The sequence below is a fragment of the Microcaecilia unicolor genome, chromosome 7, assembly GCF_901765095.1.
Source record: "Microcaecilia unicolor chromosome 7, aMicUni1.1, whole genome shotgun sequence".
Taxonomy (NCBI): domain Eukaryota; kingdom Metazoa; phylum Chordata; class Amphibia; order Gymnophiona; family Siphonopidae; genus Microcaecilia; species Microcaecilia unicolor.
In genome coordinates this window covers 232,118,819-232,132,574 of record NC_044037.1, presented here as the reverse complement: position 1 = coordinate 232,132,574, position 13,756 = coordinate 232,118,819, and the positions used below count along the sequence as shown (strand labels likewise).

Here is a 13,756-nt window from a genome sequence, read left to right as displayed (position 1 = left end):
ATACGCTTAGGCAGAAATGTTTACCGTGCGGATTTTTTAGGAACCTTATATAGAATCTGGCCCTAAGCGCTATTCTAATAGTGCTTAGCATCAATATTTTCCAGTGCCAATTTTTCAGCGGCCATTTAAAGAATTCTCCCCTAAATGCTTCCACTGGCATCTCTGATCTAGAGAAATATTTGATCCTGTCTATTCTGTTACAGCATATAGTACGTTTTACATTCTTTAGTGTCAGGTAGTATCCTTTATCCAAAGATATAACTCTTCATCACATATCACCTTATACAGGGGCACAGATTCCACTATACCCTCTTCTTCCTATTATTTATTTGTCTACAATATCTTGATCTCCCATTCATGATTCAAATCAGTCACCTTACTTTCTAATTCTTCCTACTTTTTTTACTCATCTATATGTTACAACTTTACCTTACCCTTCACTACCAATTATAATGTTCTATTACGTATTGTGTAGTCATTGCAAGTAGTATACCATGCCATACTTTGTATTGTTACCTGAATATTTTTACTGCTGTAATTGCCTATTGCTCATGTTTGATCTATTCTTATTGTACACTGCCTTGAGTGAATTCCTTCAAAAAGGCGGTAAATAAATCCTAATAAATAAATAAATGATGAATGAAGACACTCAAGGGTAAAGTCTATAAAAGTATTTTTTTATTGATGGTTACTGTTTTCTTTTTTTTTGGTATTTTTTTTAACAGTCTGAAATAATGAGTACAAGCAGTCACAGCAATAAACATACAACAAGTAAAGCTGGTCTCTAAAAAGGCAAAAAACTAGAGATGAAGCACACGGCTCACCACCCACCACTGTGTTTTTTTTGATTTAAGAAAACCCATCCACTCATACCCAAAATGCACAACCGAAACACAGACCAATCCATCACACTAACGCCAAAACCATTCATTCACTCACATATATTGACACTTATCTCCCTCATCCAACCTCTTCACTGTCCCACCATCCTGTGTGCAATCCCCTGAAAAAATGCTCCAAGAATTGCCTCCAGAATGAACCATACCACTTCTGGTTGACATTGTGGAGCTTACCATACATCAAGATCTCAAAAGAAGCAAACTCCCTCATATTGACCAGTAGCAAGGTCCCATAATTCCATTCCATGGAACACTGCAGAGTAGTCTCAATCACCTGCAGTGCCTACTGCCAGATGGCCAAAGTATGACATTCCAGGAAAGAGTGTATGTAAGTGCCAGTCACATACTTACATTTAACACATGTGGCAGACTCCCATAGGCCCAGTTGGGCTCCCATCTTCTGGGTCAGATAATATCTATGAAGGACCTTAACTTGGGTCTCCTGTAGAGCTACTGATGTAGTATCTATGCTGACTATATCAAAGAGCTCCAAAAACTGCCAATTTCCTTCAGTTTCAAAATTCATGCCATCAAAACAATAGATTTAAGGAGTTTATACCAATAAGATAGTTTAGTCAATGGTGCTGGTGTGTGTGCGAACAATAGATCCATTCCCAGGAGTCACCATCCCACCTTTGCAAGTGACGAACTTGGAGGGAGGTGAACAACTGTCTATGTGGAATGTCCTATTGATCCTGTAGCTGAGAAAAGGCAGGAAAGGACCCCGGACCCAGCTCCAGTAAATGGTCCAATGATATACACATCTTAGAAGCCCACTCTTGAAAAACAGACCTCTCCCCACTCTGGAAGAAAGTCAGAGTTACCCTCCACATGCAGAAAAGGAGAGATCCCAGTGCACTTACGTTGGGCTCTGTACCACCATCTCCAGGCTTTCTGCAGGGAAGACAAAACTGAACTTGAGATTTATAATGTACTGCCCTCCCCTACTGTGAGTTAAAAACTTAAATGGTAGACTCCAGCCTGTGATCCACACACCTGTGTAGCCTTCATGAATCCACCACATAAGTGCGACCACACTGTATGCCCTAATATCAGGTATGTTTAGTGCGCCCTTTGCTTTACTACTACTACTACTTAACATTTCTAAAGTGCTACTAGGGTTACGCAGCGCTGTACAATTTAACATGGAAGGACAATCCCTGCTCAAAGAGCTTATCCATAAATACATAAGTGTTGCCATCCTGGGACAGACCAAAGGCCCATCAAGCCCAGCATCCTGCTTCCAATAGTGACCAATCCAGATTACAAGTACCTGGCAAGATCCCAAAACAATATATTTTATGCTGCTTATCCTAGAAACAAACAGTGGATTTCCCCCAAGTCTATCTTAACAATGACTTATGGACTTTTCTTTTAGGAAGCTATCCAAACCTTTTTTAAAACCTGCTAAGCTAACTGCTTTTGTCATATTCACTGGCAACGAATTCCAGAGTTTAATTACACGTTGAGTGAAGAAATATGTTCTCCAATTTGTTTTAAATTTACTACTTTGTAGCTTCATTGCATGCCCCCTAGTCCTAGTATTTTTGGAAAGAGTAAACAAGTGATTAATGTCTACCCGTTCCACTCTACTCATTATTTTATAGACCTCTATCTTATCTTCCCTCAGCTGTCCAAGAGCAGCTTATCCATACTAATTCTCGGGGTTTGGGTATTCCATATAAATTTAGACATTGTAGAATGAAACTTGACTTCCTCCTTGTGTGATAGCCAAATAGGAATAGTTTTCAAGGGGTAAAGAAGTTTCAGAATGAAAAACATTTTTTTTGCTAGCGCTACCCTTCAATACAGACAGAGAAAAAGATCCTGCCAAGCCCAGCTTAGCCTTCCTATTTCTTCCAGATTGCAGATCACATTGGAAGCATAAATGGTAGAGGAACTTGTACTCAAATAGATCCCCAAGTAGCGCATTGGTTTTTGAGTGGGCAGGATGGCTAAAGTGTCCTGCCAGGGTTCTGACTTACCACCCGCCAAACCCAACAGCTCAGATTTACCCATAAACTGCCCAAACTGATAGACCAAATGTAAAGCACTTCCCATTAGCACATCTTCCCACCTTCCCAAACACTGAGGCATCTACACACACACACAACCACACACATGCACCCTCCTCTCCCTCCTCCTCTCCCTTCTCCTCCCCATCCCACAGCAAAAACTCACGCATCCCCTCTGCAGATGATATCTAGCATGCAGCCTCCCTTCATCCCCCTGTGAGACACTCTGAAGAACCCTGAATCCCAAAATGTCCCCCTCAAGGAAATGCAATGGAGGCATAGAAAAATACTAAACAACCCCCAGCTCTAAAGCGAAATGACCAGCAGATGCAGGATCCCAAGAACATTGAATAAGACACAAGATCACAGAACCATTTAGAAGAGCTGGAAGACCATAATAAAACCAACAAGGAAGGAACAGTAAGGCAAACTGGTCTCTAGCTCTATTGCCACCAGCAGCATCACTACTACTACTACTACTACTACTTAGCATTTCTATAGCGCTGCCAGGGTTACGCAGCGCTGTACAAGTTTAAACATGGGGAAGGACGGTCCCTGCTCAAGAGAGCTTACAATCTAAAGGTAACAAACTATGTAGTCAGTGTAGGTATCATGAATGGGGAAGGTGGTTAGGCATCACCACCAGTCATAGGCAGGAAATCTGGAACACATGTTATGCCTCCAAGGTAAATAGGTGGATATCAATGATCACGGAGTGGGGGAGGAGGGGGGGCAAGATCCAGATCTCAGTGCAAGCAGGGTGTAAATACAAATACTGAGCCCGGTGAACACATGTAGGCGTAGCCGGACCATCAACCAAAGGACCCCTCTGGGCTCTGGCATCCGCAGCTTCAATCTAGGCCCCGAGAATTCCCCCTGCAACAACAAAGCACCAGTCTCTAAACCCGCTCTGCACTAGCCATGCTCCACTGAAGGCATGCAGCTAATGAGGAGAGTCCATTTTATCCAGACAAGCCTTGGCCTCCTCCACTGTCTGGAAGGTGACAGATTTGCCATTGTGCCACACTCGTAGTTTGGCAGGGAACGCCAGTGCAAACTGAACACCTTTTTTTGTGTAACTTTGAACAGAAGGGTGCCATGATTTTTCTCTATCGAACCATATGGAGTAGTCATTAAAAAGTAAAATTTTTCCTCCCTCATAGTCCAGGTGTCCCTTTCGGCAAAATGCCTGGAGTAGAGCCTCGTTATCCTTCCAGCTGACATATTGGGCTATTGCTGTGAGCAGTCTATATGCCTCCTGAGGCTTTGGCCTAATCTGATGTGCAGGTTCCACAGAAAGACCCAGTGTCTCAAGAAGCCATTTGCTGAACACAGTATACAATTCCTTGTCACTCACCTTTTCGGGTAGGCTCACAAGGCGTAAGTTATTATGTCTGCTCCTATTCTCTTGTTCTTCCACCCATTCGTGCAGGGCCACTCTTTCCTTTTTCAGGGCCTCTCATTGTTGAGCCATGCTGGTGCTGTCTTCCTGAAATTCGGGTTTCCACTTCCGTGATTCAGTGGACTAGGGAGTCAAATTTTACATTCAGCTCATCCATAGCTGATTGCAGTCTGTTTAAGCTTTCTGCCGAATCACTAAGTGGGTGATTTCTTGAATCCACTCCCTCACAGGCACAGTGAATGAGGCCGACTCCTCCACCATCTTAGCTGCAGGCGATCCGGACTGGGTCCTTGACACCCTTTGGGCCTTTCTGGCATGCCAGGTCAGGGAAGTGTTGAAATTTCCCCCTCCAGTGTTCTATTAGCTTTGTTTCCTAAGGACTGAGTTCCTTATTGGAAAGGTGGAGGCAGGTGCTGATAATAGCTAGATTTTACGAGTTTGCTGCCGGAGCCCTACTCACATGCGTCTGCTCATTCAGGCTGCATCAAGTAACCCCAGGTTACTGTTTTCTTTTCTTTGTTCCTTAATTACTTGGCTTGCTCCCCATATTATGGACTTTTAATAAGTGCACTATAGTCATATTTTTTTCTTTATTTCATCCTGAATGTACTTATTGTTGATGTGGAGGGGCATTTAAGATATGATATCTAAGTCTGACTTTGGACGTTTTGCTTAAAACATCCAAAATCCGAATAGCAAATATAGTGATTTTCAAAACAGCAAAAGGTCTGTATTTTTTTTTTCAAAAATGGCCACTTGCTAGATGTTTTTGTGCTCTGTGCATTTATCTTTCTGATTAATTTTCAAAAAAAAAAAAGTGAAAGTGAAAAATGCACAAAATCAAGCCATTGGGCTGTAGAAGGAGCCAGTATTCTTAGTACACTGGCCACACAGGCATCCCAGCATACTAGTGGGGCACTCAAGGGGACACTGCAGTGGACTTCATATAAAACTCCCATTACCCCCTTATATTGTATGGTGAACCCTCCAAAACCCACCAAAAACCTACTGGACCCAACTGTACACCACTACAATAGCCCTTATGGCTGCAGATGTCACCTATATGTGGGTACAGTAGGTTTTTGGTGGGTTTTGGAGGGTTCACGCCTTCCACCACAAGTGTAACAGTGCATCGACCACTAGGCTACTCCAGGAACCTGCTTGCTGCTCTAATAGGACTAGCTATAACATCTGAGGCTGTAATAGATGCTGGTATGTACTGTTTCTTTCACATCTTTGGGGGGAAGGGGGTCAGTGACTACTAGGGGAGTAAGAGGGGTCATTCCTTTATTCCTCCAATGATCATCTGGTCATTTATGGCACTTTTCTTCTGGCTTAGTTGTTATTAAAACAGGTCTTGACCAAAATGTCTTAGTTTTAGTCTTGGACATTCTCATTTTGTTCTATTATGGCTGAAAAATGGCCAACTCTTAGGAATGCTGACATCCCAAATCCTTAAAACGCCCCTGACATGCCCCCTGAGATCTGAACACACTGCAGATGAACAGTGTAGAAAAATGTCTGGAGAAATAGGTTTTGAAAATATCAAATTGGATGTTTTGGCGAGAAAAACGTCCAAATGCTGCTTTATGCCACTTTTTAAACATTTTTCTCTTTCAAAAATGAACCCCATAGTACTCTTGGTACTCTTGTATTGGATGTGTATGTCCTGTTTATGTTGAAAATAAAACTTGATTAAAAATAAAATAAATCGCATATTACCCAAGTACAAACTTTAGTATTATTATTTTAAGAAAGTAAAATTGTTTGTAATACTGATAATTTTCCTCCTTATATACACTATTGCTTGACAAGAAAACCTACATGAACTTAAATTTTATCGCTACATTTTCACTTAGTATTTCTCCCCTCTTAGTTGGACAATGAAGTTAAGAAGGTGGCACATTTAGTGAACAACAACTGGAGGGAGCAGATTAAGGTGAGTTCACCAATTATTGCTATTTATTATTGTTCGAGTTTGTCTTACTCTGAAAAATATAGCTGTTTGAATTTTTAATCTTAAAGCCCATCTTAATCTGTCTTCTCAGACTGGTGGAAAAGTATTGTACTATTTATAAACATGCTTAAATGCACCATGAAGAACCTGATAGTACAGTACTTTTTTCAAGTTTGTAAGAAATCCATATAAATAGGAAAGTTATAGATATAAAGTAAGAAAAAGAGAAAGAGCATGAAAATGGTACTACAATTAACATTTAACTTAGTAAAAAGAATGTGTCATCTGGTGTTAACCGTGGGAGCAGAGAATAGCAAAGTAGGGCTAGTGCCGAAGGTTGCAATAAACAGATAAGTCTTTCACTATTTTTTTCTTCTGTTTGACTATAGGCCAAGAAGAAATTAATGAATTACTCCAAGAAACACGAAGCACTTTTCCATTTGGCACAAAATGCAAAGCAATCTGTGACAGATAAAGAAAAGCAAAAGGTAGATCACCAGGCTGAAACTGAAAGAGAAATCTGTGAGATAGATGTAATTATAGCATCAGTGGCTGACTATGCAATGACTGCAAATTAGACTAAGACAAATTTGGCTGAAATTGGGTTTATATACTGTGCTATTGTTTTCTATATAACCAGTAAGGAACTAGACCAGCTACACAGCTGACAATTTAAAAAATTGTGAGGGTTTGCATTTGACTAGCAGACCTAGTACAGAGAACATTAAAAAGGTTTGCTTCCACACTATAGCAGAACGTTTATTTTTCCCAAAGATTATTGCAATAACCTCCCCATTTCTCTCTCTCTCTTTGTTTTTGCATTTTAAATAAAGAAAGATTATATTGTTTGAAATTAACCCCTCATTCTTTTGGTGATGATATACAGCTATGTAAAGAGCTTGCCATGATTAGGCTCATAAAAACTTTAGAAGGGGGATGCTGTCAAGCTGTGTTAGAGCAATAACCTGTGTTATTTGTCCCTTAATGTGACTTAAAAGGCCCTAATGCAGAATTATTTGTCACCACGTGGTACATAATGAGATGCAAAACAAGCAAATGCATATAAATACCATACCATGGCATGCAGTGTGTACCTGGTGCACACCGCAAATAACAGTTTAGCCTGTAAAATAACCCTAGCTAAAAACTGGGGTTAGTTTGCTGCCAGGGAGCATCCAGTCACAAAACCGTGGCCCAATGTTCCTGGGCCATTTCTTAAAGAGCCAGTATCTTTAAATTAAATTAAAATTAAACATGTGGCTAGAGTGCCCCTGAGTCATAAGCCCCTCTAGAGCTACCCCAAATTAATCCCCCCCCAGTGGCACACCAACCTGACCCCATCCCACTAGAAGGGTTCTCCTACAGGTCAAGCTCCCACCTGAAAGTACCCCTTCCCCAAGCACAGATCCCCTCAATGAGAGTAACCCTTCTCTATACCTCTTCCTCCTGAAGATCTACCCTCCGGTCCTACCAGACTCCAAATATCCCTGGTGTTTAGTGATCTGGGCATTAGCTGCCCAAAAAGACACTGACAACCTCTAGTGGTAGTCTCCTGGTACTTCCACTAGGTGTTAGATTTCTATATAAGTGTATCCTAGAGGGGGCTTGATTTGGGGAGGCTCTAGAGGGGCTTCCAGCTTGGGGGAGTGCTCTAGTCTACTGTTTTATTTAAAGATGCCGGCATCCTTGACAGCATTGGGCCATGGCTTGGTGGCTCAGTGCTTCTGGGCTTATGGAATAATGCTACTTGTGATGTGGCTCACATGCAGTGTTATTCATTTACCACGAGAATCAGCAAACTGTGGTACTGAGATATCGTAGCTTGGTTACTTCCATAGTAAATCAATTCCAGAAAATGCCTGCCTTTTACCGCAAATTGATAATTTCCCCCCTTAATATTTGGAATACTATAAACACACTTGCGAAATAAGGGCCCCTTTTACAAAGCAGTGGTAAGCCCAACACAGGCGTACCACTCACTAAAAAGGAGGTATCGCCTGGCTACCCACAGCAGCCCAGCAGTAGTTCCCACCCCCAGTGTGCCAACATATCTGGTGCTATAAAAATTGTTATTTTTGTAATGTTAGTGTGTACCCACTGGTAATCAGGCAGTGCTGCATGCTACTTGGTTACCGCTAGGTTAGCGAGGGAGCCCTTACTGCCACTTCAATGGATGGCGGAAAGGGCTCCCCCCTGATATGGTCATGAGGCAAGTGCTTCACTTGCCGCATGGCCATTTCCTGAAAAAAAGAAAGACCTACCTTTTACCCGCTGCAGTAAAAGGGGGCCTCGGAGCATGATGGCAGCGTAGGCTCCCTTTTGCCGCAGTTTGGTAACAGGTGCCCTAAATGTGTTTCTTATACAAGAAATAGGGATAAAGGGTTGGTTAAAGTTATAGCTTGCAATTAAAATTTACCAGATTTATCATAAAGAGAAGGTGTTAAATTCACCACTATTAAATAGACAAGTATTTGTATTCTCCATGTGCAACTTTGCATAATGGGTAATGTTTCCTTGCCTTGCCACACTATAGGTTCAATATATTTAAGGCTAATTTCTGCTTTATACCTAAAACCTTTTTGCTATGAGGTCTCTGCTAGTGATAACAAACTCTATTTAGTCCATTATGCACTTTATTAACACTAGACATTTCTTTTTGGCTTAATACCTTTGACATTTTAAGTGTTCCATATGAAATCATGTTGTTGCCATCTGTCTAGTAGTTAAGCAAACTCCTGGCTCCAGATAATCCTTTGCATATAATTAGAGCTTCTGATTTTAGGTTTCAACTGATAAACACTGACAAAATATCCCAATGCAAAAAAATTAAAGGGCCCTTTTACTAATGCACTAATGGACATGAGAGTACGCTAATGGGCATATGATCGAAAGCCTTGCGCTGTTCTGAACAGTTCTCTAAAAAATAGCACTGGAACAGTGCGGGGCTTTACCGCCCCTATGATCAGAGATAATAGCATGCAAATTTAAGCACGCTATTCACTCTGATCCTAGGGTAAAAGTGTGGGAGCATTGTGCCTGATGCCTGCTCCTGCGGGGGGGGGGGGGGGGGGGGGGGGGGGGGGGGGCGCAGGCTGCTGCATTGGGGGGAGTGGAGGACCTGTTAGCATGCAAATGCATGCTGGACAGGGCTCACCATTCCTCCCCAATGGTCTGCAACCCCTAATACCAGCTCTGAGCTGGCATAGGATTTGCTGCGGCCAGTGGGAAAATGTTTGGCGTGCTGGTTGCTGATCATTGGGGAGGAATAGGTTTATTATGCATTTGCTTGCTACTTGCGCCAAGCCCTGTTTTGCATGCATTTGCATGCTAGTTACGTTCAGAGCCCCCAAACGCGTTGTTTCATGCGCTCGGGGCTCTGATCATGGGGCAGTAGCAAGCACAGGGCTTGGTAATGTCATGGCTTGGTAATGTCATGGCGCTAACAGCCTCTAGTGCCTGCGTTTGCTTCTGATCCTTGGCCCATGAATGCTGTATATTCTGTTTTACAACTGTGGGTCATGTGGCACTTCGCACACACTAATGTTCATTAGCGCATGATAAGTTTTAGTAAAAAGGCCCCTAAAAGAGGCTTTTACTAGATAAACAGCAGAAAAACCCCATTTCCCCTAGAACTCTGTGAAACAAACATATATGTTTCATTTCATCAAAAAAAGGAACTCAGCAATAGCACTTGTGGTGCAAAAACACCAATAAACATCATTATTTTATACTCTGAAAGAACCTCTAATTAGCAGGAAAACAAATAGTTAACTTTACAGTTTTATAATCCCCTAAGAAGAGAAGTCCTACATATTATATGTTATGGGGCCTATTTTTGAATCCTTGTTCAGTGTTTAAAACAGCTTAGGGCCCACTAACATGGTACTAACCGCCATGTTGACACCTAACATTAACTAAAAGAGTACTAACTGCCACATTGACACTTAACCATTCTTTCTGTGGATGTTCGCATCACTTTCCTATCCATGATATTGTAGTTCCTTTCTATTGTATGTTTTAGCCTGTATATAGTCTAGCACTGCGTGACAGATTTGAGCAGTATAGTAAATGTGAATAAAGAATAAACACCCAACATTAATTAAGAGTCCTAACAGCCAGATTAGCACTAACATTAACTAGCAGAGTACTAACTGCCACTTGAAACACCTAACATTAAAAGAATATTAACTACACATTAACACCTAACATTAGCTAGCAAAGTACTAACTGCCACATTAAACACCTAACTTTAACTAAGAGAGTACTAACTGCCACATTAACATCCAACTAATAGAGTACTAACTGCAACATTAAACACCTAACACGGAAATTCCAAACAGGCATGATATGGGTGGGAAGGAGTAGGGCTGTATCTTGCAGTTAACTCAGGTAGCGGCCATTAACTCATGTTAACTGCTAATGTGGCAGATAATATGATTTAACATTTCTTGCTGTTTGTTAACTACATGGCCTGACTCTCCAAATTGACCACCCTCGTCAGTTAATACAGAGGCTTTACATACCATAACATGATGTATGTTAGGTGCAAAGCCTTAGCACAGGTTAGTAAGCAGATCCCTACATGTCATATCTTGCATCATATTGTTTTTACCTTAGTTACTCAGTAAACTGAAAAAATCAGCAGAGGTATTGACAAAATCCGATGAAGCCTATTACCAGGAGAATATTGCTGCTCACACAGTTCGGCTGAAATGGGAGGCATCGTTAGAAAACTGCTATCAGGCAAGTATTATTGTGCATATCCTGTTGTCAGCATGTTTCTTCAAAGTAGGAAGGATAATTTCCTTGGAATTTTGTGTTAATATACACTATAAAGAAGAGAGAGAGCGTGAGCAGCCATTTAAAAAAATTAACGCAGGAACACTTACTGTCTCCTATTTAGGAGGCGCTAAGGGCTCCCATGTTATAGCTGTTCTAACCAGTTAGGGCCATGGTATTGTCAGCACACTAGCTAATTAATATATCCACACCCATTCTCAGTCCCTGTCATGTCCCCTTTGCTCACATAGATGGCAAAACTAATGTAGAATACTTTAGTGTGTCCTGCATTAGGCCATTTTTCCTGTATGGTTAGGCGACATAGAAGGGGAAGTGTCTGTAAAAAATGGAGAGATGAAGGGTTCATTGTATTGTAGACCTAGGAGCGTCTGTTTCCAATCGAGTTGGGAGTCTGAAGGAAAAAAATATAAATCAACAATATTACTAGTTCCTAACGACTTTACTAATAATTTTAAATTAATTTGATGATATCCTTCTACATGGGTGACCTGTATTGTCATCTGCAAATTAATTTTAAAGCCGTAACATAGAGTATAATGAAATATCACAGGGACACACTACAAAATAAATGAATGCACAAAGCATCTTTTAAACCACATTATTCTAATTTGGTGATTAATGCATATTAAGGAACCCACATTTCCAAGGTTATGCATTGATACATTCACCAAAAGTTACCTAAAACTAAGATTATAGGGGACCTTTTACTAAGCCACGTGGAGGGGCATAATCGAACGTTGGCGGTGAAATAGATCTCCGGCGATCTATTTTGGCGGCGGCACAACAGCTGGTCGGAACCGTACTATTGAAAAAGATGGCCGGCATCTTTTTTTTCAATAATATGGTTTAGCCCGGCCAAATGCCAGAGTTCGCCGGGTTTCAGATCGCTGGTTTTGTTTTTCAGCGATAATGGAAAAAATGCCGGCCATCTCAAACCCGGCGAAATCTAAGGCATTTGGTCATGGGAGGAGTCAGCATTTGTAGTGCACTGGTCCCCCTGACATGCCAAGACACCAACTGGGCACCCTAGGGGACACTTCTAAAAAAGTTTAAAAAATACACAAATAGCTCCCAGGTGCATAGCTCCCTTACCTTGGGTGCTGAGCCCCCCAAATCCCCCTAAACCCACTCCCCACAACTCTACACCATTACCATAGCCCTTATGGGTGAAGGGGAGCACCTACATGTGGGTACAGTGGGTTTTGGGGGGGTTTGGAGGGCTCAACACTTAGCACCACAAGTTTAACAGGTGGGGGGGGGGGGCTGAAGTGCACTGCACCCATTAAAAACTGCTCCAGGGACTTGCATACTGCTGTCAGGGAGCTAGGTATGACATTTGAGGCTGGCATACAGGCTGGTAAATAAAGGTTTTTATTTTTACTTTTTTAGCATGGGAGGGGGTTGGTGACCACTGGGGGACTACGGGGTGGTCATCCCCCATTCCCTCCAGTGGTCATCTGGTAAGTTGGGGCACCTTTTTGAGGCTTGGCCGTGAAAATAACAGGACCAAGTAAACCTGGCGAAATACTGCTTAACTCCGCTTTTTTTCCCATTATCCGCGAAAGCTGGCCATCTGGTAGCCACGCCCATGCCTGCCCATGTCCCGCCTTCACTACACCGCTGACACGCCCCCTTGAACTTTCACCGGCGCGACGATGAGAAAGCGGCGATGGTGTCAAAAAAGCCACTTTCGATTATACCGATTTCGCCACTTTTGAGAGATTGCCAGCCATCTCCCAATTTATGTTGGAAGATCGCCGGTGATCACTTTCGAAAATAAGCCTGATAGGCGCCTATGTGCATCCTATGCATGTCAATTTTGAACTACCGCCCAGATACCGCATGGCCTGGGCAGTAATTTCATTTCTGGAAAATATATTTTATTTTCTAGCATGCGGTGCTAACCAGGCGGTAATTGGCATTGTACATACGTTAACCATTACCACCCGGTTAACACGTTAGACTTTACTGCTAAGTCAATAGGTGGCGGTAAGGTCTCAGACCCAAAATGTACGCATGCCAATTTTCATTTTGCCGCATCTCCATTTTTGGTCCCCCCCCCCCAAAAAAAACCCAAAAGGCATTTTTTACAGGTACATTGAAAAATGGATATGCGCGCATCCAAAACACACACCTACACTAGCGCAGACCATTTTTCAGTGCACCTTAGTAAAAGGACCCCTCAGATTGGTGAATTCTTAGTACAGGAAAAACTGTGTTTTAAAGACAGTTGTTGGTTTTGCAAAAGTTCCTAAGAGTTCTGTTTATGCTACACATTTCACATATTTCGACTCAGTTGACTTTGAGGTCAGCATGGCTGAAATGGTGTTTTAAGCATTTAATAAAATCTGTCAAGATTCAACTAATTCAGTGCCCACAATTTGGAACTTTGCAAATAGAGTTATGTATACAGACACAGTGGATTTGGTAGCAAAGCACAGCAAATCCATAGCTATTGCTAAATGTAACTGTATTTTTTTTTTGGGGGGGGGGGGGGGGGCTGGTTCTTATACCTTTGAACCTGCTGAAGGACTTACATAAGTACATAAGTACATAAGTAGTGCCATACTGGGAAAGACCAAAGGTCCATCTAGCCCAGCATCCTGTCACCGACAGTGGCCAATCCAGGTCAAGGGCACCTGGCACGCTCCCCAAACGTAAAAACTTGAATTGGAATATTCTA

General features: G+C 42.0%; 1 protein-coding gene across 2 annotated transcripts in view; it reads left to right on the top strand.

The window, feature by feature from the left end:
• NOSTRIN (nitric oxide synthase trafficking) overlaps positions 1-13,756 on the top strand; it is an 83,482-nt gene that overhangs the window by 21,182 nt on the left and 48,544 nt on the right. For both annotated transcript variants that reach the window (XM_030209475.1, XM_030209476.1), the window contains 3 exons: positions 6,193-6,255; positions 6,663-6,761; positions 10,891-11,016. In XM_030209475.1, coding sequence (XP_030065335.1) covers positions 6,193-6,255; positions 6,663-6,761; positions 10,891-11,016 — 288 coding nt within the window. The remainder of the gene's footprint in view (positions 1-6,192; positions 6,256-6,662; positions 6,762-10,890; positions 11,017-13,756) is intronic.